At 36.5% G+C, this 26158-nt stretch overlaps 1 protein-coding gene across 3 annotated transcripts in view; it reads right to left on the bottom strand.

The window, feature by feature from the left end:
- Positions 1-25605, bottom strand: part of tbxas1 (thromboxane A synthase 1 (platelet)) — a 129354-nt gene extending 103749 nt beyond the window's left edge. The window contains exons 1-3 of one of the 3 annotated variants that reach the window (XM_069192155.1): positions 25501-25595; positions 10994-11280; positions 6033-6220 (exon numbers count right to left, since the gene is read on the bottom strand). In XM_069192155.1, coding sequence (XP_069048256.1) covers positions 6033-6133 — 101 coding nt within the window. In that variant the 5' untranslated portion in view covers positions 6134-6220; positions 10994-11280; positions 25501-25595. Of the gene's footprint in view, positions 1-6032; positions 6221-8257; positions 8345-10993; positions 11281-25500 lie in introns of those variants that run through there. The other 2 variants (XM_006633793.3, XM_069192156.1) reach the window with 2 other exon arrangements.
- Positions 25606-26158: the final 553 nt, after the last annotated feature.

Raw genomic sequence — 26158 nt, 5'->3', positions numbered from 1 at the left:
TAAGAAAGCCCTACAGTATATATAGCTCGTTTGGTCTACTACTCTGAACTTATTATTAAAATAACCCTCGCTACCTATTTAAGACAATAGCTAATCTTACAAATAAGACCGATTCTATAGTACCATCTAACTTTAGTAGTGACGATTTCATGAACTTGTTTAACAATAAAATGAACACATCAGACTTCAACCACAATCAAATAAGACACAAAGAAGTCTAGTACAGAAACAATAAGTGAACTTCTTTAGTGTTTTTCCATTAGTTAATGAACAAGAACTCAAAAAATTAAATATTAAGACAAGATCCCCGCTAGATCCCATCCCCGCTCAGCTAGTCAAAGATTCCCTCAAAGTACTGGCAGGACCTATAATTAGTATGACGAACACATCTCTTGCATCTGGCATTATATCTAATCAATTTAAGGTGGCGGTTCTTAGACCTCTCCTTAAGAAGCCAAATTTGGATCCACAAGTTCTTAACAACTGCAGGCCTGTCTCACACATCCCATTTCTATCTAAACTTCTTGAGAGTTGTGGCCCAACTTCAACTGTATCTGGACTCAAATAATACACTTGAGAAATTCCAGTCTGGTTTCCACCCAGGCCACAGCACTGAAATTGCATTAAAAAGAGTCGTAAATGATATTCTGTTAGCTACTGACGCTGAGAATGCAACAGTGCTTGTGCTTCTAGATTTTAGTGCTGCCTTTGACACATTTGACCACTCTGTTTTGTTACACAGCCTTTAGTTTGAGGTTGGCTTATGTGGAACTGTCCTTAAGTGGTTTACTCCATATTTAACTAATCATTTTCACTACTGTATCTTCAAATATCTAATAATTCTACTGTTTTGTCAATTTCGATTCAATTAAAATTTGAATTTCAGTTCAATTTGGGGTACCACAGGGATCAGTGCTGGGACCAATATTGTTCTCTACATGCTGCCATTAGGTATGATAATACGAAAACATAATATTAACTTTCATTCATATGCTGATGACACTCAAATATACATTTCATTTACACCTAACAAAAACTCTTCTATTATCACTTTAGTTGATTGCATTAAGGAAGTAAAGACTTAGATGTGTGTAAATGTTTTGTTACTCAAAACTGAGGCTCTGTTGTTTAGAGGCAACAATACTTACAGGAGTACTATAACTTCAGCACTTAAATCAGAGGATTTAAAAATTTGCCTAAGTTACGTGCTGAGTCTTTGGGGCTTTCGTTTAACTTTCATGTTAAACAGTATCGAAAACATGCTTCCTACAGTTAAGAAACATTGGAAAACGAAGGCAGTTTCTCTCCACTCAAGACAGAGAGGAATTAATGCATGCTCTTGTAAACAGCAGGTTAGACTACTGCAATGCCCTACTATCAGGGAGCACCCATCACTTTTTCAACACCTTACAGCGAATTCAGAATGCAGCAGCTAGAATTGTTACTAGGAGCAGAAAGTACGACCATATAACCCCCATACTTAGCTCTCTTCATTGGCTTCCTGTCAAGTACAGGGCGGTCTTCAAAATCCTTCTACTTACTGAAAAGGCTCTCAGAGGTCAGGCACCTGTCTATCTAATGGAACTTATTAATGTTTACCATCCAAGTTGCCCACTTAGATCACAGAATGCAGGTCTTCTTCATATTCCATGCATTAATAAAAAAAACAGTTGGAGGTAAAGCCTTTAGTTACAGGGCCCCTAAACAGGGCCTGGAACAGTCTCCCACCCCATGTTCAGGATACCGAGTCAATCTCAGTCTTCAAATCCAGACTGAAGACCTATTACTTCAGCCTAGCCTACTTACACCTTACATTATAGCCCACTGCAACCATGGCTGCTGGTGCTGCTGTACATGCCATTGTGTGTCTCTGTGTTGGCCCACCAGGTAGATACATCTGTTCTGACCAAACTATCCTATTTGCCTCCCCACATGTCTGGATGGCGCCCATCTGAGTTGGATGCTGCATCACTGCCATGGATCCAAGAGGGACATTGTGGATGTGGCTATTGTTTAGGAGGATTTATCTACAGAGAGCTGCATGAAGTACTAACACACAGAAGTCATGATGGATAGATTAATACCCTTATTCATGTATTCCTTTTTTAAATTGTATAATGTTAGCATGCCCAAAGGGGTTGGGCAGCCATTTGACCTTGGACCCCTAGAGGGTTTTTTTCCCCCTTACTAAGGCGTTTTTGGTTCCTCTCCTCCGTTGTCCTCTGGTCTTTTCTGTTCTGTATTCACAACATGTATGGTCACTTGCTTTGTTTAGCACCTTGGGGCAACCTTGTTGTGAAAGGGGCTATTTAAAAATACATTGATTTTTATAATTTAAAAGCAAAGCTCTACATATTCATGATTTTTATGTTAGAAAAGGGCAGTGGATAGGTCTATAAAGAGGTATTTGTCTTTAACCTCAGTTTACCATGCTTTTTTACAAACATCCAAAGTGTTTCTGTTGTTTCTAGAAAACTACAGTATGTCTGGTAGTTAACACATTATGAATATAGCACTTCTGGTCTGTTGTATTTGACCCTGACAGTAATGTTGGCAGAGCTCACTGGGATCTGTCTTCACTTCAAGAAAAGATGCACTTTCAAAGGCTTTTGGAAGACTGGAGGAGTGAGAAAAAAAAATCGAGAAAGCCAGAACTGACAGCTTAATCAAAAATGTAGGCAGCAGACTCTTAACCACAAACCCTTCTACATATTTTTGAGCTCTGAGCAGCTTCTCTTATCTAAAACGAGAAATTTAGTTCATTAAAACACAGTTAGCAGGTTTAAAATGGAGCTTAAATCTGTCATTTGCAGCTCAACACATTTTTATCCAAACAATATGATATTAAATCTTAAAACTCAAATTTATATTTATAGAAAAAGAATTCATAATTTTATCTTAACATTGGTTATGATAGATTTTTTATTGGAATGTAAAAATTACCCCTTTTTTATGCTGTGCATTAGCATGTACTATAGTTGCAAAAATTGACAACTAAAAGCATCTGGTTACTTTATGCTTTTTCTAATAACCATTATTACAGCATGATATCTTTTATTTTCTATGTAAAATCTTGTCTTATAACTAAATTTGTTCCAAAGAAACTTGCCGAATGAGCACTTTCTTCTTTCATAAGAGGAAAGTCCAAATGCATTTTAGCAGTAATGTGTACAGAAATAGCACTGTTGGAGCATACAAAACAATTTCAGAAGTTACATAAATGTATATAAATGTAAAACTTTTTTAAACCAGTGCTGCACAATACTGTGTGAAGTCACTTTATCAAAATAAAACACAAGATAGCTACTTTGTTTGCTCTGTAAAGACAGCATAAAGCATCCTAGACTAAACGGCAGTATTTGTGTTTCTGCTGCATTACTGGGAACAGATATTTTTGGTATTCCTATACTTAATGAAAAGTAAAATAATAGTATTTTGTGAAATTCTTAATTATTAAAAAAAACTTTAGAGGTATAATCCATATTGTTATAATTTTTTAGACAATTTACATGAAGAAAAACATTACCTAAATCTAGCATGTGGCCAATGGATTTAAGACTTCAGATCCCCAAGGAAATGCATTGTTTCCTAAGAATCTTGTTTGTTACCCTGTTTCAACTGGCATGCTTTTACAGCAATACAGAATTTTTGTTGGAACATAACATAGTACAGAATGTGGGCACATGACAGTGTAAAGCTGTATAAATCAGCTGTATTTAACCATATGTAAACACCATTTCAACAAAACTGACCAAGTTATTTACTAAAACATTTGAACAAATGAGGCACCCGTAAACAATGTGATTTTCTATTTCAGATTTATAACTATTTTATGATATGGTTTTTAGTTTCAGCTATGAATTTCAATTTTCAGTGTCAGAATTGAAAAGGTTACATAAGTAAGTTGCCTCATCTAAAATGCTGGAGCTTGCCAGCAGTATGGAATTTATTTGCCTAACACAGCATGTATAATCTTGGATAATGATAACATTAAGTAATGCATGGGAAATATGGAATGAAAGATACAAAAAGGTCTCTTCCCCCAATAAAATGTGTCAAAAACAGATGTTGTCTATCAATGTCAAAACTTTTATTTCTTAAATTTAAGTCACAAATGGTCTTTGGTATAGCACTACAAAAGTGATTAAAAATGGCCATTTAACACAGCAATTTCCAGAAGCAAATGTGCTCTTTGCCCTGGCTTGCTCATTTTCCATAACTTGTTGATACCATTACCTTCACCTGGATTTGAATAAAGAAGGTTACAAAATCAAATTTCTCTGAATTAGGAAGACATCTCTGTATGGGACAGTGCTCTCATGTACAGTATATGTTATGTAATCTTAAATCCTGCAGTAATGGAAGCAAGGTTTCACACATGCATCATACTAGATATGACATAATTATTGGGTTACAGATAAGAGTTTAGTTTAGCTATTCTAAAATTACAATTGTCAAGTAAAATCATCCGAGATCTTTTTGATCTACTCCACACGTAGCAACTGAAGTGAGTCCCCTCCCATGTGTAAAACAATCTGACCTGGATAAATCTGTTTTTAAAACTCTGCTAAGATTTGTCTCAGGTACATATCTTCCTGTTTTCTGGGTTTTTAATATTATTAATTTAAATGGAGTCATGCGAGTCTCATGTGAGTTGTGGCTTGAATATTGTAGTTGAATTAGGCCACATATATTTTAATAAAGGACAGGTGTTAAAAGCATCTTTATAACACATCATTTAAAACAACTTGAATAATGTATTTTTAATTATTTATTTTAAATACTGTAATGCTGCATGTGGTGGGTCACACTAGTGACACTTGTTATCCAAACCTGAAGAAGCCTCCACGGCCGAAACATTGTGTTTTCTTTCTTCTCTTGTCAGCATGGAATAAACCTATTACTTGTTCTTTTGCAGCCTACGCATGTTAACACAGCTACCCACCTGAATTACAACAACAATAATTAATTACCAACATTTAGACTCTTTAGCTTTTGTGGTCAATTAAAGTACGAGTCTCAGTCACAAGCTAAACATGAATGGCAGACGGGTCCAATAATCTAAGGAAACTTAAAGTATAGCTGATGCAATAATTAAAAAATAAAAATCATTAAGACTTTATCAACACTGAAAATATCAAAAAAACAATTCAATATTTTCAAAACCAAAACCAAAATGATACATTCTGTTCAAACCAGTTTAGTGAATTGACCAACAAAATAATTTAAGGTGTACTGACATCCTTAAAGGATATACTGAAAACACAAAAGGTCATTTCCTATAGTCTTACAGGTCTTGTGGTGCACATGACAGCCCAAGACAGAATCAAGTCAATAAATCGGACAGTTGTAAATTAGGTGATGAAAAGAAAAAAAACTTTATTCTATTTTAACAATTCAGAGATACAGTATTAATATAATTACACAGCTCAGGTACCAAACCAGAGAACTCCTGTTCTGAGTATTTGGGAGAAAGGTGCCTGCTACAGTATTTCAAATAATTTCAATTCTTAAGAGAAGGTTAAGAGAAACACTGTTACTGATGAACCTGTTTTTGTTATACTTCTAAACTACATAGAATACAAACCGGTTACGAATATAGGGTGCTTCTAAATTAGTTTGCCTGTTTGAATAGCTGGATGGTGAAAACCACACTAGACATTGAGTAACGAAACTTGGGCAACATAAAATTTGGAGAATGCAGTAGAAAAGAGTGGGTTTGGTGGGGAACACACTCCACGCCTTCTGTTGAACACCTGTGACATGGTCTCTGATACATACTGTCACTGCCCATGGGAAAATTTCCCATTTTCCTGTTTGTGTACCACAGATCACTGCTCCGTGGTGCAGTTTTCACATCATATGGTTGAATATACCAATTAAATTTATAAACACTCTGTGTAAAGGCTAAATGGCCTTTCTTAGACAATCTAACCAGCAACATGAAAGCGTTCACATGTTAGAACACTGAATATTTCACCTGGAACCAGTGATCATTGCAATTATAACAGACACAAAAATAAATTACGTACCAGTAGAGAAGAACCAAAAAGACAACCAACAAGCTTACAGAGACAGACATCACATTGACTTTCACTGGAACCAGCTTCAGGATATCCACAGCAGCATCCATTCTCTTCAGCAGTCAATGCCAATCAGTGCAAAAGGACTACAGTACTCTATTTCCGGTGCCGGTGGAGAATTCTCTTGAGAATTGACCCTACAAGCAAAGAAAAAATATTATTTTCAAAATGTACTTGTGCATTTGTGTGCTAAAAGATGTTGGAAACACCATATACTATACACTTTCCATTTATTTCACAAGTCTATGATTGCTGTATTACTTAACAGTAAGATCCGTTATCTTGATACCTATCAAGGATGGCTTTAAAACTTAATACAGAACACAAATAAATAAAAAATGAATGTTTTTTTTCAGTATGGCCCACCTGAAGATATACTGGAATGTTTTACCAAAGATTTGGGGTGTCACTGCTAAAGAGTAATTATTGCAAGCTGCATCGGGAAATCATTTCATATTAAAAGAAACAACAAGATATACCTACTCAAAAGACATTTATTATAATTTCATTGTCTTATTATTCTTTTCTAAAATAGTTAAATGGCACTAAATGTACTTGTTTCTGGCTTTATTCAAGGTGAAAATAGACATACTGTACTATCTAAATACTGTATATCTGAAAATATTTTTATACTGTGATACACCCAAGGAAAGAGTACTGTAGCAGGGATCTTTAAATAGGAAAACAGAAGGACAAATGTTGTGGTAAAGTGAAAATAACATGAAGGAAAGACAAAATATCTAAGCTCCTTTTTGAGCTCTATCTTGTGGCACTCTTTATAAATAACTGGGCAGTGAGGTGCTTACTGGTGTAGTGTACTCTCACGAGGCACCAGTTCTGTAGGGGTTTGGGCATTTACTGGGACAATTATTAATTGTGGCAGTAAATCACAAAATTGATTCTTTTAATGGCCTTAGAATCCAACCATGTGATATAACTCAAACAACGCGCACACACAGGTACTTATACACGAGGATACATTTATTAATACATAGAATATGCATGTAAACCTAATAGATCTTATCGTGAGGGTTATCATAATACAAGAGGTATAAATTCAGTCAGTCACAAAGAGTTACACATATCAAGAGGACATACGTTTGGTATATCATTCATTTAAACCGTTTCGTAATTGAACTTGGTTACAACTTCTACACTAGATATTCAAAACAAGTACATAACTCTTAGGAATTAAATTGATATCATCTGGTTGGGATAACAATTGAATTCTCGATCTGTAATCTTTGGGGATTCTGTAAATGTACAGTATCTTTTTGAGATATGACACCTACAAAAAGTAATTCTATTACGCTCTGGACTCTTGGACTCCTGTCTCTTCCACCTTGGACCTTCCCTACCATCTCCTTTACTTTTCCATTTCTTTCTTTATGAGGGCAGTAAGGTGCATAGTGACCATACACTGTATTATACAAGCACAACATGGGAAGCCTTTAGTGTAAGCAGCATTCCATAGTTCTCCCAGGCTATCATTTTTGAGAACACAGATTTTACTATACAATGTTTAACAGAATAACAGGATCCTAAGTACTCTATCTGAAATGTGTCTTCTGTTTTCATCTACATCTAGCCTTGTGAAGCACTTTACACTGTTCTCATTCAACCAAGAAATGTCCCCACTGTAAAGGAAAATTTCATTTATTAACATAAAAACCATGTGTTTTTCAGAACCTAAAACACAAAATAACAAAAAAGCTTAAATCTGATTAACTACACAAGCAGGTACAATATAAAGCAAAAGACTGTAAGGTGTTTCACAGCATACAATTCTTTTAAATAAAACAATTTGATGGATTATTTTACTAGCTTTACCTTTAAACTGACCAAATTTTATGGAAACAGTTTGAAAGAAAATTAAAATTAAATACTTATATCTGCATTGTTAAGAAAGGAACACAGAAATAATAAAACAGGGTAAAGTGCTCATAAAACAGTACCTCTAGAAACAACGCTGACAGATAAAAGAGCAGAAGTTATCAGAAAGGATCAGTAAGACTGTACACCTGGGATTAAACTTTGCACCTGAATCGTAGAAAATACCACCTTTATTTAATCTTCTTACTACTTCTGAAAATATCTTCTTTGGCAAATTAGCTTTCTACAGCACTAAATTAAACATTGAGCATATAGAAACCAAAGCAAATGTACAGACTCACCACTTTGCAAACAAAAATAATCCTTAAACCTTGACCCCCTGTTTTTGACAAATTAATGTGACTGGTTAGTACTACACAAAGAAAAGGGAGTTCCTGTACTTTCCGGGACACAAGTGAGAATGCCTCCTTTCTGCATATTTCTAGAATTAAAAACTAGGCCTTTTAGTTTCCTTCACATTTTCCATGGGATTAGGCACTGATGGTTATCTATTGGAGTTAAACATTTTCTTATTGTTACAGTGTGTGTAAAAATAAAAGTAGGGCATTTTTTCCAAACAAATGATTGAGTAAATTGTGTATTTTTCGGTAACATTCTATTCCTAGCTAGGCTAAGCCACATATTTGTTGAACTACAGCACTGTATTTTCCAAACACTTTTAAATTATGTTTTAGAACTGTTTGTTAATTATCCTTTTAATCTGAAAGTCCAAGTCTATATAAATTCATTTCTGAGTATATATACCACTAAACGCATGACTTTTATAAAATGTATGGATGAAGAATTATGCCCTTTAAAAAAACAAAGTCTCTTGTTGTCCCCAGAGTATTGCTTCACTATCCTAGGTACTGTGAGGTGCATGCTTTAGATCCAAAAATGCACTTTTATGCCAATTTATACATATTACAGAAAACAAACTGTTATTCCTCTACCTTAGTGTAACAACAGTCCAGAAATGTTACTATTGATATTCTTTATTTATTGGCTATACATGGAAGACAGAGATCCAGAAAATACAGACCCACAAAAACAACTCAGCCAATTAAATATTAACCCCTGTAATACAAGTTTCATGATTGTTGAAAACAAGATTTTGTACAAAGAAAACTCTTTAAATCTGTGCATCTGTTAATCTATGATGTATTTGTGTCAACAAATATTTAATTACATATTGTTCTTTGCAGAGAACTGGGCTTGACTTTTGAGGACAAGAGACTTTCTAGGAGATTCATCTAGCATGACATCGACACAACTCCAGTATTACTAACAACCATTTCACAAGACTTAAATAAATCTTTTAAAACGGGATAAAAAAGGGTTTATTTCAGGGATTAGTTAACAAATATTGACATACAGTAGATATTGCCCCGTCTAGTCCATAAAACATGTCTGCTTGCCAATGTAAACTAGCTGTGAACTTTTAAATGTAAGAAGGGTTTTTACTCCCCTAGGAAACATTATGATGGAAGATAACCAGGCAAGATATTATAAAAATACTACATAATGCCCAAGGAAAAACTAGTTCTACATAATGCATATGTTTAGAGCAGTGCGAGTGAGATTCCAAGCATCTGTATGAACAACAGTAAAGTGACATGCTAAAGGAAACAGTGGTGAATGACTGATGGAAAGCTGGAAGAGTAACAGGGAAAAGTTAACTTCTGTGCATATTTAGCTGGTATCCAGAATTTATGCTGTTGTAGAGAATTAAAAATATAACTGTAAGAATGAGTCTGGGGTAGTGATGCAGCGCAGCTTAAAAACTTGTCTGACCCCAGTGATTTTTTTGTCTATTGTGTAAACACATGGCCACAGCCATTACAATTAAATGAGGCCAGAGAGTGCAGCATTGCCTGGTGTCATGGTGAAGCAGGGAAAAGTTAGAAATCACTTTTTAAGCAAACAGAAAAGACAGATAATAGAACCCATGTAACAAAGCTAGAATTAAATCATTTTTTTAATCTATTAGATAAGTAATCCTGTAAAATTTAATAATTAATTAGCAATTCCAACATATGGATAAATATGGCTAATAGTAAAAAGCTTAGTCCTTTAGGAAATGAAACCTATGAAAACGTATGCACGTTTTATGTATACATGTCATATGCTCATTCAAACAATTTTATAATTATCATCAATATCATATTATGCATTACATACAGTAGGTATGAATTAAAACCTGCAGTTGGAAGGTGGTGGACAGAGGAGGTGAGGCAGGAGCTCAGGAAGAAGTGGTCATGCCTTGAACAGGTTCAGAAAGAGTGAGTAGCAAACTAAGAAGAAAGAATGACCTTGTCCTGAACAAGTGCTGATTGAGAGGGGGAAGTTACCATATCAAGTCAAAACTATCAAAGAGACCCTTGTGTTGAGAGAACAGGATAAAATATAAGGAGCAAACAGAAAGCAGTTGCCCTCGAAAGAACACAAGAGTGACAGAGACTGAAAATAGACAAGGGTGAAAAAGGCAGATTTTTTTTCAGTGAATCCACAAATTCTACTCAGCAAAAGAAAGGTGGGTAAGCAAGCATCCAGTCTGCAGGGCAGGAGCTTGAAGGTAGACAAATCCTGGACGAAGTCCACTTCAGGACAAACCAGAGCAGTTCCCTGCAACAAGCTGTAAATGACAGCCATAATCCTGGAAGAGATCAAGAAAGAGACAACCCTACACAGAAAATTATTCTGGAGGCAACATGACCTAGTAGACCAAGAGAAGATGGGTCAGGATGTATGAGGGCTTTCCAGGACTAAATGCAACCACAGACAACTTAAAACACCATATGTGATTTTGGGGAATAATGTGTCACTATCTGTCTGGGAATGGGGGGGACAGATGTGAGAGTGGCGATAATTTTCTCAAACTATTTGCTATACACTTTACACAAGTGCCTTTGCGGCTTCCTCTAACCCAAACTCTTTGGGTTATCTCACAATGCTTATTTCAATGTGCAATTAGCTAAAACTCTCTTTAGCTTCTTCACTAGTTCAATAACTGAGTACAGTAGATCTGTAAGAAGTACCTGCTGTTTCAAGCTTAATGGTATCAGTCTCCATATAAAAGCTGTCAGCACAAGCTCCTCTATCGCCACTCCTGATGGGGAAGGATGATGCCAGACAACCAGGAAGTTGATGTCCATGTAACGAACAGTTCTTTCCGGACCCTATGCGGACGACACAATCCGACGAAGTGGGGAAACACTAGGGAAACGTCATGCAGGAATACGGGGCTGAAGACAGGGGGGTGTGTCCAAGGTGCGCTGGTGCATGGGGGAGGTGTGGCCGAGGCGAACAATCCAAAAGAGAAGTCCTTAGAGAGAATCCAAAATACAAGGGTAAGTCCAAAACCAGGAGATCCATCAGAACGCGGAATTAAAACACGAAGACCGGGTCGGAACCGGCGGACAGGGAACAGGAACAGGAACCGAGATTAAAACCTTAACAGGACCAGGCGCTTCCAGGTCCCGGACTCACACGATACGGAAATCAGATGCAGAGCCCGGATGAGCGTCAGCGCCTGGCTTTTAAAGTGGGCTGGGAATAGGAAACAGGTGCACAGAATAAAGTCTCACGTGAAAGGGCTGGAGCACCCTTAAGGAGGGGGGACTATAATCGTGACAGTCCATGGTGAAACACTTCTCTCTAGAACTTAGCCACTATGTACATTTCAATTGGTGAAGCACCATGCCACAGCTATGCACAGCTGTTCGTAAGAGCTGCTCAGTTTTCCACCTCCAGGAGGACCTGAACTGCAGTGCTCGCTAATAATTGCCCTAAGTCAGTGGTTCTCAAACTTTTTGGACCAAGTGACACCCCTAATCCAACCAAAGCATCCAAGTACCACCTACACGTCATAGGAACCCCAGAAATTCTCAATCACCAACATGAGCATGCTTGCACACACACTCACACATACATATAATAAATATTATAATAATCAACTTTATTTGATAAAGCACCTTTAAAGGTGGCTTCTCAAACAGTTTTACCGAAAAAAAACAGTAACAAAAACAAATAAAAATAATAGAAAAGCACCATTTCAGTGAGAGGGGTGAGCCTATTTAGTTGAGCAAAGCAGATGTGAATAAATTTTTCGAGCCTTGATACAATTCACATTTAATTTCTGGAGCAACCTCTCTAATTCGTGCAACTACACCGCTGTGTTGGCTTGTCTTTGCTCTAGCCCCATCTGTACAAACTCCAACACATTTTATCCAGTCGATGCCATTCTCTTCGATAAATTCATTCAGAAGCTGAAATATGTGCTCTCCTGTAGTTCCTGTTGGTAGCGGCTTACAGAAAAGAAAGTCCTCATGGGACGTACAGTACCCTCAAACTCGTATCTAACGTAAACGAGCAAATTGGCCAAATCGCCAACAGACTCATCTAATTGCAGTGAAAAACATCTGCTCATCTTAACGTGCTCTATCAACATACTTTTAATATCATCCACCATTTCAATAATTCAATAAGTGACGGTGTCATTCGGGGGGGCAGCAGGTCGAGCTGTTTAGCAGCTTTTTCTCCACACATAATAGTGTGGGGTTTACCTGCTTTAACAATCCGCAAGCTTGCATTTTTCTGCGTTTCTCTTTTAATTTCCGTATTTATTTCATGCGCATGGGAGCGAAACACAGAGACGCTCTGTGTATTTTTCTCAAATTAACTTAGAAGAGCTCTTAATTATTTTTCTGTTATCGATTACGCTTTCTTGTGCTCACAAGATTACCAGTGTTCATAGCTCGTATTTCTATGCATTCCTGTTTTTACAACATTGGCATTGTTCCAAAATCACACACATTCTCCTACCTCCCTATTTGCTGGAGATAGCTTTTGTTTTAAATACAATTGGTCACTTACGTCCGTAGCACGCATTCCTATAGAGCAGTATTGACTTACATAGTAGCCCTGTGTCCACTGAAGTATTAGCGCGCACTGTACCATAGTAGGTAGGCTGCATATTCGACACGTATTAAAATAGAAAATATAAAAACCTGTCCTGATTTTTCAGCGCACACAACAAAGTTCCAGGGTCTTATGGCGTACCAGCTGGTGGCGCTCCGCGTACCACTGCTGGTACGTGTACCACAGTTTGAGAACCACTGCCCTAGGTGTTCTGCCTCACCTCTTCCAACCAGGCTCCCTCCTCACTGCCTTTTCAAGTTGAATTCAGAAATGCCTCTCATGCCACTGAACTGCCATACCCAGGCAGCAGCATGTCTCCAAGCAAAGGAGTGAAGAACCAGGAACTCTACTCCATGGGGCCCATCTCCCATCTGCTGCATGAAGCTCCCAGCAAGGCTGTTTCCCTGACCAGAGCCTCACTTCTCCAGCGAATCCCAGTCTCCACAGCTCACAAAGAATCTCTCCCCTTCTCCCATCACTGCTGCTCAAACAAACAGAGCTGAAGTGAAAGCTGAACTTTAAGAGTTTTTATTAATTCTGGCATGACTTTTGCTCTGCAGTGAGGTAACTGGGAAAACGAGTTGATCCATCCTGGTTGCCCTCATCTCCCCTCTAGAACCGAGAGCGAATTCATACATTCCAGCCGCTAGGGGAGTTGTTGATGGCTATAAGAGTTTTGACTTTGTGTTCCCAATATGTTTGGAAGGCACAGAAAGTTTATCACTAATTGTGCAATTTCTCCTTTCAGAAAACAATCTGAAAAATATATAAAAAATATATAAAATAACTTACTAACAATCGCCACTCAAATAGCATCTGAATCTAGCTAGAAAGTTTATCACTGTTCCATATGAAATTTCTTTTTTGAGCTTTCCTGCAGAAACCACAATGTCCCATTGGGTTGGATACTGTACTTTTGACTTTTGCACCACAAAAGAAAGAAAACCAACACAATTCTATAAGATTTTATATTCTTGCTGACTTGCATCAAATTTGACATTTCCCTACAGTCTTTAAAACATGAAAATGCTGACAGCACCGGCTCCACATCATTTACTTTTCAGAAAGAAAGAGCAGCACACAAGTGCAGAGTTGTTTTTACTGGTTTACTGTTTACTGGGTATGTGTGTCAGTAAATTGTGCAGATCAGAGAATAAATAAGACTGCATTCACAATATGACTTTTATTCTGCTTGTAGAATTTTGCCAGTTCGTCTCTTCTTACAGATCATCCTTCCCTTGGTATTTATCTTAATGCAGCCATGCTTCACAGGAGCCTTAGCAACAACAAAGCACATCAGACTCTTTTAGAGCTCACTGGGTTCTTAAAGGTGGAAGCAAAGCCTTTAGATGACAATATACAGTATTAACAGTCTGCCCCTTTCCAAAGAAAGTTTTGTGATTCTAGCTATAGGACAAATTGGTTTTATTCTGGTGTGGGACTGCTTAATATGACACTATTCAAAATATGTACCATAAAGATACAGAATCTTCTTGAATTTAAACACAGAACTTGCAACTCTAAAAGCCTTGTTGAGAACTCTAGTTCAATTGGAAACAGATGTATTTATATTCTTAACTCACTCATAGCATGCACAAAACTGAACTTTATTGTTGCAAGGTACTGTATGCTATAAGGAGATATTGTTTACTGAGTTCTTAACTTCTCTCTCGTTTTATTTGAATGTAAGTCATCCACATTGGGGAACAGATGCTCTGAAATGTTGCTATTCCTCTTATTTAATTATACTACTGATGCTGCTCTGCATACTTTAGTCTTCACACCGTCTTCAGGACGCATATGTAAAGCTGTGTGATTTGTTAATCAGTTGTTTCAAAGTCACAGTACCTCCAAATGCCTTTTATTTTAAACTATAACACTAGATTTGTATATGGGCAAGAAATCAGTAAGCTCCCAGTTGTCCTGCAACGCTGACCATTCTCAATCAGGTTACTTTAATCCGGAACTGCTAGAACATACAGTGGATATAAAATTCAAATTACTGAAATTGCAGATTTTTGTGATGTAAAGCCAGAAATCAAGATAATTCATGTCAGATATTTTTTCATCTTTAATGTGACCTTGCAACCAACAAAATTCAAAAGAAAAACAAATAGATAATTATTGGGAAAATAATTGAAATGAAAAAATCTACAACACCCTGGTAAATGTAAATATTCTATATTCACATTTATATTCCCTAATAGTTAAAGGGTATGGCATATTCATCCCTCATTCATTTTCTAACGGCTTACTCCAATTCAGGGACATGGGGGAGCCGAAGCCCATCCTGGCAAGCAACATTGAAAGGCAGGGTATACACTGGACGGGATGTATGAATGTATTTCATCATTTCCTTTCCTAGCCCAAACTACAGAAGCCCGTGTTTTAACAAATCTCTGACTGCCAACATGCAAGTTGAGAAGTGACAGGATGATAAATTAAACAAGACATAAAAACAATGGAAGGTACCAATCTAGAGATTTTCTTTATATATATATTTGAAAATAACTTCATTTTATCAAGGGGAGATAAGATTCAATACTTTTCATTTTGGACGTACACAGTATTGTTGAGCCATGCTTTGCAAAAGTATGCAAACCCTTTATACGGAGTCCAATTTTGCCAAATTATAATAAAATGCATGCACATTTTTAAACTCAATGTTTCCCTCAAAATCTAAATGCTCAAACTGAAACCGTCAGCAAAAGCTGGCAAAAACTAAACAGAAAAAATCTAAAATATGCTGCTGATGATGTTAATTGCGTAAGTATTCACCCATTAACTCATTAAACATTTGGTGGATACATCTTTGGCAGCAATTACAGTACCTAGTTATTTGGGGAAAGACTCTATCAACTTTGCACATTGACTTGGTACAGGTTTGGCCCATTCTTCTTGGCATTACTGCTCCAGTTCTTTCATTTTTCAAGTCATTCCACAGATTCTCAGCAGGATTAATGTCAGTACTTAGACTGGGCCACTCAAGAACATTCACTTTCTTAGTCAAAAGCCACTCTAGTGTAGCCTCAGCCTTTTCTTTAGATAATTGGCCTGGAAGTTTCACTCCAGTTTTAACACTTATTAAGCAGACAGAAACAGATTTTTCTCTAGTATTCGTACCATGCTTTGCCTACTCATTTTTAATTCTTTGCCTAATCCTAGCCATGTTTCCTATCCCTGCTGAACAGAAGCATCCCAAGATCACAATGCTCCCAATAACATGCTTAACTGTAACAATGGTGTTGACTGGGAGATGTGCTGTGTTGATTGTATACAAAATGCAATGCTTGGCATCTTAACCATAAATTCTCAATTGGGTCTCATCTGACCACAAAACCATTTGGCACAGGATCACTCAGGTACTTTGGTGTGAAATGCATGGTGGATTTGAAATAGGTATTCCACTCTACCATTCAGGCCAGATCTGTGGAGAACTAGGATATTGTTAACCGATACACATTCTCCCATCTCAGCTACTGAGCTCAATAGCTCTTTCAAACTTGACCTCAAAGCGGCATCCATCACCAGTTTTCTCCTTGCTAGGGTGCTTATTTTGAAAGGAGGACCTCATCTACTGTAGGTTGGGTCTGGGTGGTACGATTTACTGCATTAAGTAAACTGTGCTCATGGGAATATTCAGAGACAATAATATTTTTATAACCTTCACCTGGGCTATGTTTTTCAATTACTTTATCCTTGACTTGCACTGAAAGCTCCTTAGTCTTGGGTCTTGTGTCTTTTGCTTGAAATTCACTACCTGACCTACATGTCTCACAGAGACAGTTTTTATTCTGAAATCATGAGAATCAGTATTATTAAAAAGGCTATTCAACTAGCTGTATGGTTTGTTAAGGTAAATTAAATTAAATAAAAAAGGTTTGTCATAGCAATGGTTTCAGCATTCTCATCTTCTGTTGTCTGATACTCTGAAATTTAAATGTATTAAAAATGTATTTTCATTTATCTACACATTCTAACTCTCAACTTCCAAGTGGAAAAAAATTTAGAAAATTAATTTTCCTGTTATATCAATCCTAAATTAGCTCACCTTCAAAATCATACGTTAAGTTAAGCCCCAAATTATGTTAAAGTGTAGTAATTCATATGATTTCAGATAAATTAAACAGTTTGAGAAAGATCACACAGATCAGAGGATGAGTATAAAAATATCCATGGAGCACAATCAAGATGATTATGATTTCAGGAAGTGAAAGGTGTATTGACTAGACCAGGCCATACCACTAAACTGGATGACCAAGCAAGAAGGAAACGGATCAGAGATCAGTACCAATAGGCCAACGACAACTTTGAAAGATCTATAGGCTATTATGGCCAAGACTGGTCAAAGTGCTCAACTGACAACAATCACCCGAGCACTCCACATCTGGCTTTTATGACTGGATGACAAGAAAGAAACCTTTACGAAAAAAAAAGCAAAACTAGATTCAAGTGATGTTGTAAACATCAAATGGCAAACTATTTTATGGTCTGACTGAACTAAAAAGGAACTTTTTGGCCTGAATGCAAACTAAATTTGGCACAAACCTAACATAACCTATAGAACACCAACCTGGTGCCATGATGTTATAGGGAAATTTATCATCGGCAGGTACTGGGGCACTTATCATGGTGAAAGGGAAAATGAGTAGCAAATGAGTAGCAAAAAGTCAGAAAAGTCCATGGGGAAAACATGCTGCCCTCTGCAAGACTCACAGTTGTAATCCTCAGTTAAATACATGAAATGTAAATCCCTATTTAAATACATGAAACTCTGAGGCACTAGCAGAACAAAATGTGAATAACTTCAAGGGGTTATAGACTTTCTGAAGGTACTGTATTTAATCATTCAAATTACTTTTTGATTTTTCTTTCATATTAATTATATGTGGAATAGGTTTGTGTGTATAACAACTTAATTGCTCCTTCAAAGTGTCATGACTGCAAGCTTTAAAGCAACAAAATCTAAAAACTGTGCACGGATCTGAATACCTATGCAAGACTAAATATCTATTGGTGCACAAGTTAAGTGTAGTTCTGTTATCTAATGGATTTAATCAAGTATTTTAAAAACAAATCTGAACCAAAACCACAGGAAATGTGAACAAAATCACATGTAATTGATAAGTCACGAAAAAAGTATATGCCCGTTTCTAATCTCCCACTGTCATCTAAAATCTTGTGGTTACAAATCTGTAACATGATTTGCTTACATCAAATGATATTTCTGAAAAAAATCAATCTGATCTTTGCCCCACTTACAGCACTGAAACTACTTTAATTAGAATAATGAATGATGTGCTTCTGTCTTCAAACACCTTTCTTTAACTTTATGTGCATTTGACTACCAAATACGAATTGTTTTGAAACCTTAATTGGCATCACTAGCTGTGTCCTCTCCTGGTTCCAACTGTATGTAATAAACATAATACAGTTAAACATAATCTAACATTTCACAGTTTATAATATCAGAAATACACACAATGACATGCAGATGTATTGTATTTATCTATAAATCCCCTTTACTCCTCAGCCTTAAATTAAAAATGAAAAACATTAAAAACTGAATGACTAATAATTTTCTTATCATGAATTCAGATAAAACAAAGATTTTACCATCAGGAAAGGAGAACCTTGGACAGTCTGATCTAAACATACAGTACATACCATAGACAGCTATATGCATAGCCCCAGTGCCTCAGAACATAATATGGGCTTATTCTTTGATCAAGAACTTGTTTAATTTAAATCCACATGTCTGGAGTAACTTTTCTCCATCTAGAAATAATTCCAATAAAAGGGAATTTCTTTAAACACAAAACACCCAAAAAATATTTTTTATGTATTTGTTACATCCAGGTTAGACAACAGTAATGGGCTAATGTCTGGTACACTGAAGTGCATTATAGACAGTAGTCCAGACTCCAGTTTGGTCACAATTTGGTGCATGTTTTAACAAAAAGAATGAGCTTACATATACTGTAAAGCTCCATTTTTATGATATTTACATTGGTGTCCAACTGATTATAGTCCTGAATTTAAAGTATTCCTTCTGACCTACAAAACATTTAATGGTCTACGCCCCACACCTCTGCTACTGTACAATATGTGTACAATATACACAACAAGCAGTAACTTTGGTCCAAGGATTTTATATGGCATTTCACAAAATATCACTAAAGCAGCCTTTGGTTACAGGGATCCTAAATTATGTTTTAGCCTCCCAAAACTCATTAATAATGCTTTATTAATGTTATTTAGTTTTAACCCAGGTCATCCATCCAGTAACTGTAACACACTTTCTTGGATCCCATCCTCAGCGTGCATTTTGTGACTGCCTGTGAAATCAGAACCTGGAACACTACACCCAAGATAGCTGACCCAAGAAACACAGTTACTTTACTTGGATATCCAGGAAAACAGATGAAAGACGACTACCCTGGATACTGCAGGAATTCTTCATGATCTATTACTATTGATGTTCCAGTATGCTGCTGTTGTGAAGGGCAAATATAGGAAAAAAAGTGATTCCACCCATCTTCTAACCACTTCATACAACACAGGGGAACAGGGGAGGCAGAGTCTCCCCTTGCAAGTAATAAGCACAAGGCGTGGTACACCCTGGATGGGATGCCAGTCCATCTCAGGGCTCACACAGACACCGACAAGCACACACTCTGGGTCAATTTTCATAGAAGCCTACCAGTATGCTTTTGGACTGAGAGAGGAAACTGGAGCACCCAGAGGAAACCCACACGAAAGCAGAAGAACATACAAACTCCACGCTGACAGCACTCAGGGTCTAGAATTGAATGCAGGTCCCCAGCACTATGGAACAACATTGCTTACCACGGTGCCACCATGCTGAGAAATGACTGAAGAATCAAGTTACATTTTCTTTATGAAATATAACATATTGTCAGAATTAAAACAGTACAAGTTAATGTACAGTTTGACTTCTTGTGCATTAACACTGCTGTAGATGTCTTGACACATAGACGCAAAGACCTGACTCGACTCAAGACCTTCAATGCATCAATGCATTATTGAGAAGTAATGTTGACCTCAATCTGAACTAATCCACATTTGTGTGTTAAAGGACATTTCTTCCCACATTTTCTCACTTCCACTGCATCACCAGTTAACCTGAACAATGTGATAAAAAGCATAAAGCTCAACAAGCTGTCTCATACACAACTTTCTGTTCAGTCTTTCAGGGATGTAACAACATTTATTGGGAAATAAAACTACTCCATTCTTGCTGCCGCCACCTAACATGTTCTCTGGCACACAGAAGACAGCAATTAAATCTCTCAACTGTAAACAGTTACCCCTGAAAAGCCTCTTGATCATGCAGATCATTTTCACACAGATGACAAACTCTAATCATTCTGCTGATGTGCAGGCTCTTGTGCCCTGGAATTTCACGTGCTGTAGTCAATACAGTCTGAAAAGGATTATGTAACTCGTGTGACTATCCTCTTTCTAGGGTATGGTCTGTCCCTCACAAATCCAATTTGCTCATATCTTTGGACTTACTGACCTACTGACAGCTGAAACAGAACACTTTCTATGGGGAATTATTCTCAAAAATGTCACCTTCAATCATGTACAGTAGATGGCAACCAGAATACTCTTCTTATTCAAAAAACATTAAACAAGAAAGATGTGGTTGTATCTTTTATCTTTTTATGCTAGGTCTAATTTAAACCATGTCTTTTGGTATTGTTATTGAAAAAAATAATAACTAATTTTGACAATTTAAACTCACATACCAAACACTGAGCACCTGGGATTTTTATGAAACTTGAACTTAGAATTTCTTTACTGCAGATGAACAATACTGCTCAAAATACACAAATTCCCCCACTAATTAAATGTTAATAACATTCTGTATGTAACAAATAGCCTACTGATGTAAAACTTAAGACTGTTCATTATGCTTTAACAAATACAGTCTTTCACTAGGATTCAGATTTCTATAATGTTCCATTTTTTCAGTTAATATTTTATTCAAAACCTGAAAGCTGAAGACTTCCAAAGGCTAAGATAAATTACAGTAAATGTCAACTATAGAAAAAAATTAAATGTAATTTGCATAGGAATTTAGCCATGAATTCAATATTTAGTGGAAGCGTCTGTAGCAGCAATTACAGTCACAAGTCTTACTGAATATGTCTCTATCAATTTTACACACCAGCTTGGTGCAATTTTTACCCATTCTTCTTCCTCAATTTTCTTAATCTCTCTCAAGTTGCTTGGAGATAGCATATGGAGAGCAGTGTTAAGTCAGACCAAAGATCCTCAATAGTATTCAAGTCAGAACTTTGACTCAGCCATGAAAGATCTTTCACTTTCTTATTCTTAAGCTGCTTGATGTATCTTTGGCATTGGGCTCTGGGTCATTGTGAATGTTCATTGTGAAGTGTTTTACAGACTTTTCTGCAGATTATGTTTATGTCTCTTTATCCATTTTCCCCTCAATCTTGAAAAATCGCTGCTGATGAGAATCAGCCAATTAACATAATACTGCAGCCACCACTCTTGACGGTAGGGATGGTGGTGACTGGGCTGATGCACTATGCTTCAGATACGTAATACTAGAATCTGGTCTTTGTGGTTGAACCATTATGACATAAACCTGCCTTCTAAACCAAACAGAATATGACCTACGGTATACAGTAGCTACATCTATATATAGCCCTGCCATGTGTCTGGTGAGAAACAGCCACCGCTACAACATGCATGAAATTACCGATAAATAAACTACAGTACATATTATATTTTATCATTTCTTTAACTCTCAGGGTCACAAAATCAATTTGTTTGGCTGGCAAGCAAAAATGGCAGACTTTCTCTCCCAATACTTTTAAGGGTTCTATACTTCAGATATTTCATAAACGTATTAAAATCAGATTTTAAATGCTTGAGTTCTGTTGCATGTACAAAATTCTAAAATACTACATTAATTGTTGCAATAAATGATTTTTTCTGCTATTTAAGATTCAGCAAGCACACAACTTCCAATATAATCTCAGCATACATGCTAATATGAGGTGTTAATTAACTTCTGTATGAAACACAGATTAGGCTAAATCACCTAATTTAAAAGACTATACAAAATTGCATAACAAGTACTGTGAGAGTACAAAACAGACACTCTGGGATTCCAGTAACAAACCTACAAAGTGGGGATTGCACTTGCACTGTTGTTTGGCCATCATACAATTCGTTTAGTCGAATATCATCTCCCCCACTCTCCTATCAACACAGTGCTTTTTTCTCTCCTGCGTTCAAAAGTTTGGAAGCTGTCTAAACAACTACTATAGCTGGAAAACAGTTTCTTAGTTATCCATCCAGCTGGCTCTGGGAAAACTGAATGAAATGGGAAATCATTTGATAAATTACCATTGATCTTTGACTGCTTTGTTCACTCTTTACAGAAAGGCATTCTTCTCTTGCCACCTACCCAGTGAATGTAAATTAAACTAGTGCAGCTTTTTGTACATCTTTTAACAGGAGGAGTCACATAAAAATCAGGAGTCAAACAAGAGGTACCCTTCAGCCACATCAAACAAATGTACAGCAAAACCATTTTTACCAACTGATCTTTATGTTCAGGGTCCCCATTGTTTATTCTTTTTCTAACTTGTGACGAACAAAAATGCAGTGTACGATGGCCTTAACCTAAACTTGAAAAAGTAGTAATAGTAGAATAAGAACAACATCAATAATAAAACATTATTTTCTAATGTTATAAGTTATTCTACTTTAATTCTGACATGATTCACCACTAATAATAATGTAATAATGATGTAAGAAGAAAAATCAATTGAAATAAAAAAAAAATACCAAGACCTCCTCAGTGCTTTTTAGCTCTTAATTAGTGCATATTCTTAGGCACTGCTATTGTTGTCTTGAAATCATATTCAAGAGTAAAACTGTGTCCTTGTTGTTGTTTTTGAAGTATCAGACAACAATTTGAATATCAATAAACATACATCCATTTTCTATCCCTGCAATCATACTATACAAGGCAGAATACACCCTGGATGGGATGCTATATCATTGTAGGGCAAATACAGACATAAACACGAACACACAAACCCCCACTATGGCCAAATTTCTCAGACGCCAATTAACCTACCAGTATACGTTTGCAATGTGGGAGGAAACACCCAGAGGAAAACTGTGAGTATTAAAATATAAAATCTTGAATGTTCAAACTAAAAAACTTTATGAGTGAAAGATATTACATTAACAAAAAATGCAAAGAAATCAAAAATTAAAATATAAAACTGTAAATGAAGTTCTGTTATAGAATATGAAAATAAGTTAAGATTTACTCTGTAACAGGACTTCATTAATAGTTTTTCAGACAAGTCCAGAAAACTCAACTTGAGGAATAGGACACTTTTAAAAGAAACAGGAGATGACAGCATACAATAATACTGGTGAAATATCAAAAGATCAAATGAAAGATAAAAAAACAGGTTTAGTTCCCTAGTCAGCATTTTAGATTTAGATGACATTAAGCTGTATTCATTAGAAATATATCAAAGAGTACATAAAGTTTACACATAAGATAAGGGCATTTAGACATCTTTCCGAAGTGTTAGGTTAGTTGGCTTCTGAGAAAATTGGCCCTGGTGTGAGACTGTGCATGTCTGTGTTTGTGAGTATATGTGGACTGGTATCCAACCCAAGGTATATCCTGCCTTGCACCTGCAGTTTGCTGGGATGGGGTCCAGCTCCACCGCGACCCTGTACTGGATAAAGTGGTTAGAAAATAGGTGAACAGATGAAAGTCTGAGTTAGCTCCTTTTATGGTTTGCTCTCAGAAGAGGCTTCTTTCGTACAACCCAGCTTTGAATGCCACAATCAAACATGATTTCAAATAGTAGTTTTTGACACACTGTACCTAGAAGAAGCCAGTGTGTATTACGTTTGCCTTTTAATTCACAGTTGCCTTCCAAACCATTGGTTTCACAGCCTGTGGTTGCAAAACACATCCAAATCCTCTTCCTAGAAGGTTGGCCACAATGCCAATAGTCTTAAATTTCTTAATATAGACACAAGAGTAGAAAGTGCTAGATTCAGCCTTTTGTGGGTTCTTTTAAAAACATTCCCCAGCTTGGGGAATGACCATTTGCTTGCAGTCATTAAAGAGTTCTTTGATCTTAACCCTTAAAATACACAATATTACTGAGTGTAAAGTGAAAGGGGAGCTGACACACTGAGAGAGAATTTATTGAATTCATTTTAAGTGTCTAAATTTCTTTTTTGATTTCTTTCTTACTGAGTTTCTTGTTTGGGTCACCTCTTTTTCAAGCCACATAACAGAAGTCAGCAAAACACATCTGTTACAAGTGAGTTATAACTTAGTAGTCTTCATACTCAAGTTATCATAAAACCCAAAAGTGTTTAAAAGAATGCACATTTACTAACAACATCTGGGAAGCTTCTCATACACATTTATGGTTACATACATGGACTCTGAATTTGCATGTTTTAGAAGCTCCATTAGTTGCCCACAGTTGTCTAGAGGCAGGTGGCCAGTATGAGAATGAGAATCCCTACAATCTCATTGTATGGACAACCAGTCACTCAAAAAGCTAACTTAAAACAATTCCCCAGACAGGCTGGGGAAGCTCAATAGAGGACAAAAAATAGATTTAAAGCTTTAGTAACTGAAAGTTTTTCTTATACTGCAAGTTGAAATGCTTAGTTTTATTTTGAACTTTTTTAAAGATTTGTACAGCATTGAGTCTGCATTTGTGCAATTCTTCCCTCTAAGCACTGGGACTGATCAACCACTATATAAAATGTTGTTTGAGTTTTAGAAACAAAGGAAAGGGTGGGCACATAATGCATAAGTTAGACATTGTAAACTTATAGGTTTTATGTAAAATGATATGCTGCCTAATACAGGTATTAATGTTGAGGTGCTACAGTGCGCTTGGTTGTTAGGCAACGTCTCACCTCAAGGCTACAATAAGTAAAAATAGGACGCAGTATGGGAGTACTGCACCTTTTAGTGCTCGTAACAAAGAAACTTCATAGCACGCAACACTTACTGTAGCGCTTTAGGCAGTCATTCCTTTAATTTCTTAAATTTTCACTAATCATGTCTTTAAAATATCTACACATACTTTGCATAAGGAGACTTAATATTAAGTTAGGTGTGAGCGGGTGTATGATACAGTTTGGTCCCGACAAATCAGAACTCTTCCAAAATGTGAATGAGGACGTTTTGCCCGAAGTTGATGGACCCAGCTACATTATATTGAGGTTGCGTAACAATGAATCGCAAAATGCTAGCATGTGTGACGTCATATCGAATCAATATTACATTTACTAACATTTATTCTTTAGTCGGTGTTCCCAGATTATCACTACAAATGTCAGAATTCAATCGTTTTCCTTTCTCCAGTAGAGTTTGACAAGACATGGTACAGTACGTTACAGTACAGGAAAATGTAACGAATGATACTGAAATCAATGCTATTCGTGTGTTTTAAAACTTTGGCGTTCATTTCAATATACAGTATATTTAAAAAACATGATATAACAAAATGAGTTATTACTGTATATAAAAATAGCAACATTATAGTATGAGCCTTACCCTCGCGTGTAGTGTTCAACTGAAAACAACTCTTCAATCGTCACATTTTTGGCTTGCTGGTAAATGTAGTTTTAATTTAGATGACAATGCAAGGGAGCCAAAGTCTTAAACGAGGCCAGCCTACACTTCCCTTCACCAGATGCGAGGTCTTTCTTTTAGCTGCAGCTGATTGGCCAACAAAATCATCTCAGATTCCAGTGATTCAAACCGCAGGCAAAGCAGAGTACTGCTTTGGGTAAATTAGTTATTTTTTGTAATTCTTTGCAAGACGCAGCCTAATAACAATGTACTTTCAAGCTAATACTGTATATACTGTAAACATGACATAGGCCTAAATTAACAATGATAAACATTTGTCAAACCAATCGACTGAAAAATACGCAATATTAATGTGCCTCAGTTATGTAAAGAGACGCCGAAAAGTTGTCAGGTGTATATACAGTCATGTGAAAGAAAGTACACCCTCCTTCACTTGTATGGTTTTATAGATCTGGACATAAAAAATCATCTGGACCTTACCAGGTCCTAGAATTCGGTAAATCTAACCTCGGGTGACAAACAACACATAACAGATTCCACTATGCAATTATTTAACCAAAAATAAGCTTAAATGCAGAAGCCATGTGGGAAAAACTAAGTACACCCCATGATTCAGTAG

The sequence above is a fragment of the Lepisosteus oculatus genome, chromosome 7 (genome assembly GCF_040954835.1).
Source record: "Lepisosteus oculatus isolate fLepOcu1 chromosome 7, fLepOcu1.hap2, whole genome shotgun sequence".
Classification (NCBI taxonomy): domain Eukaryota; kingdom Metazoa; phylum Chordata; class Actinopteri; order Semionotiformes; family Lepisosteidae; genus Lepisosteus; species Lepisosteus oculatus.
The sequence above is the reverse complement of the archived record's forward strand: the minus strand, read 5'-3'. Positions and strand labels throughout refer to the sequence as shown.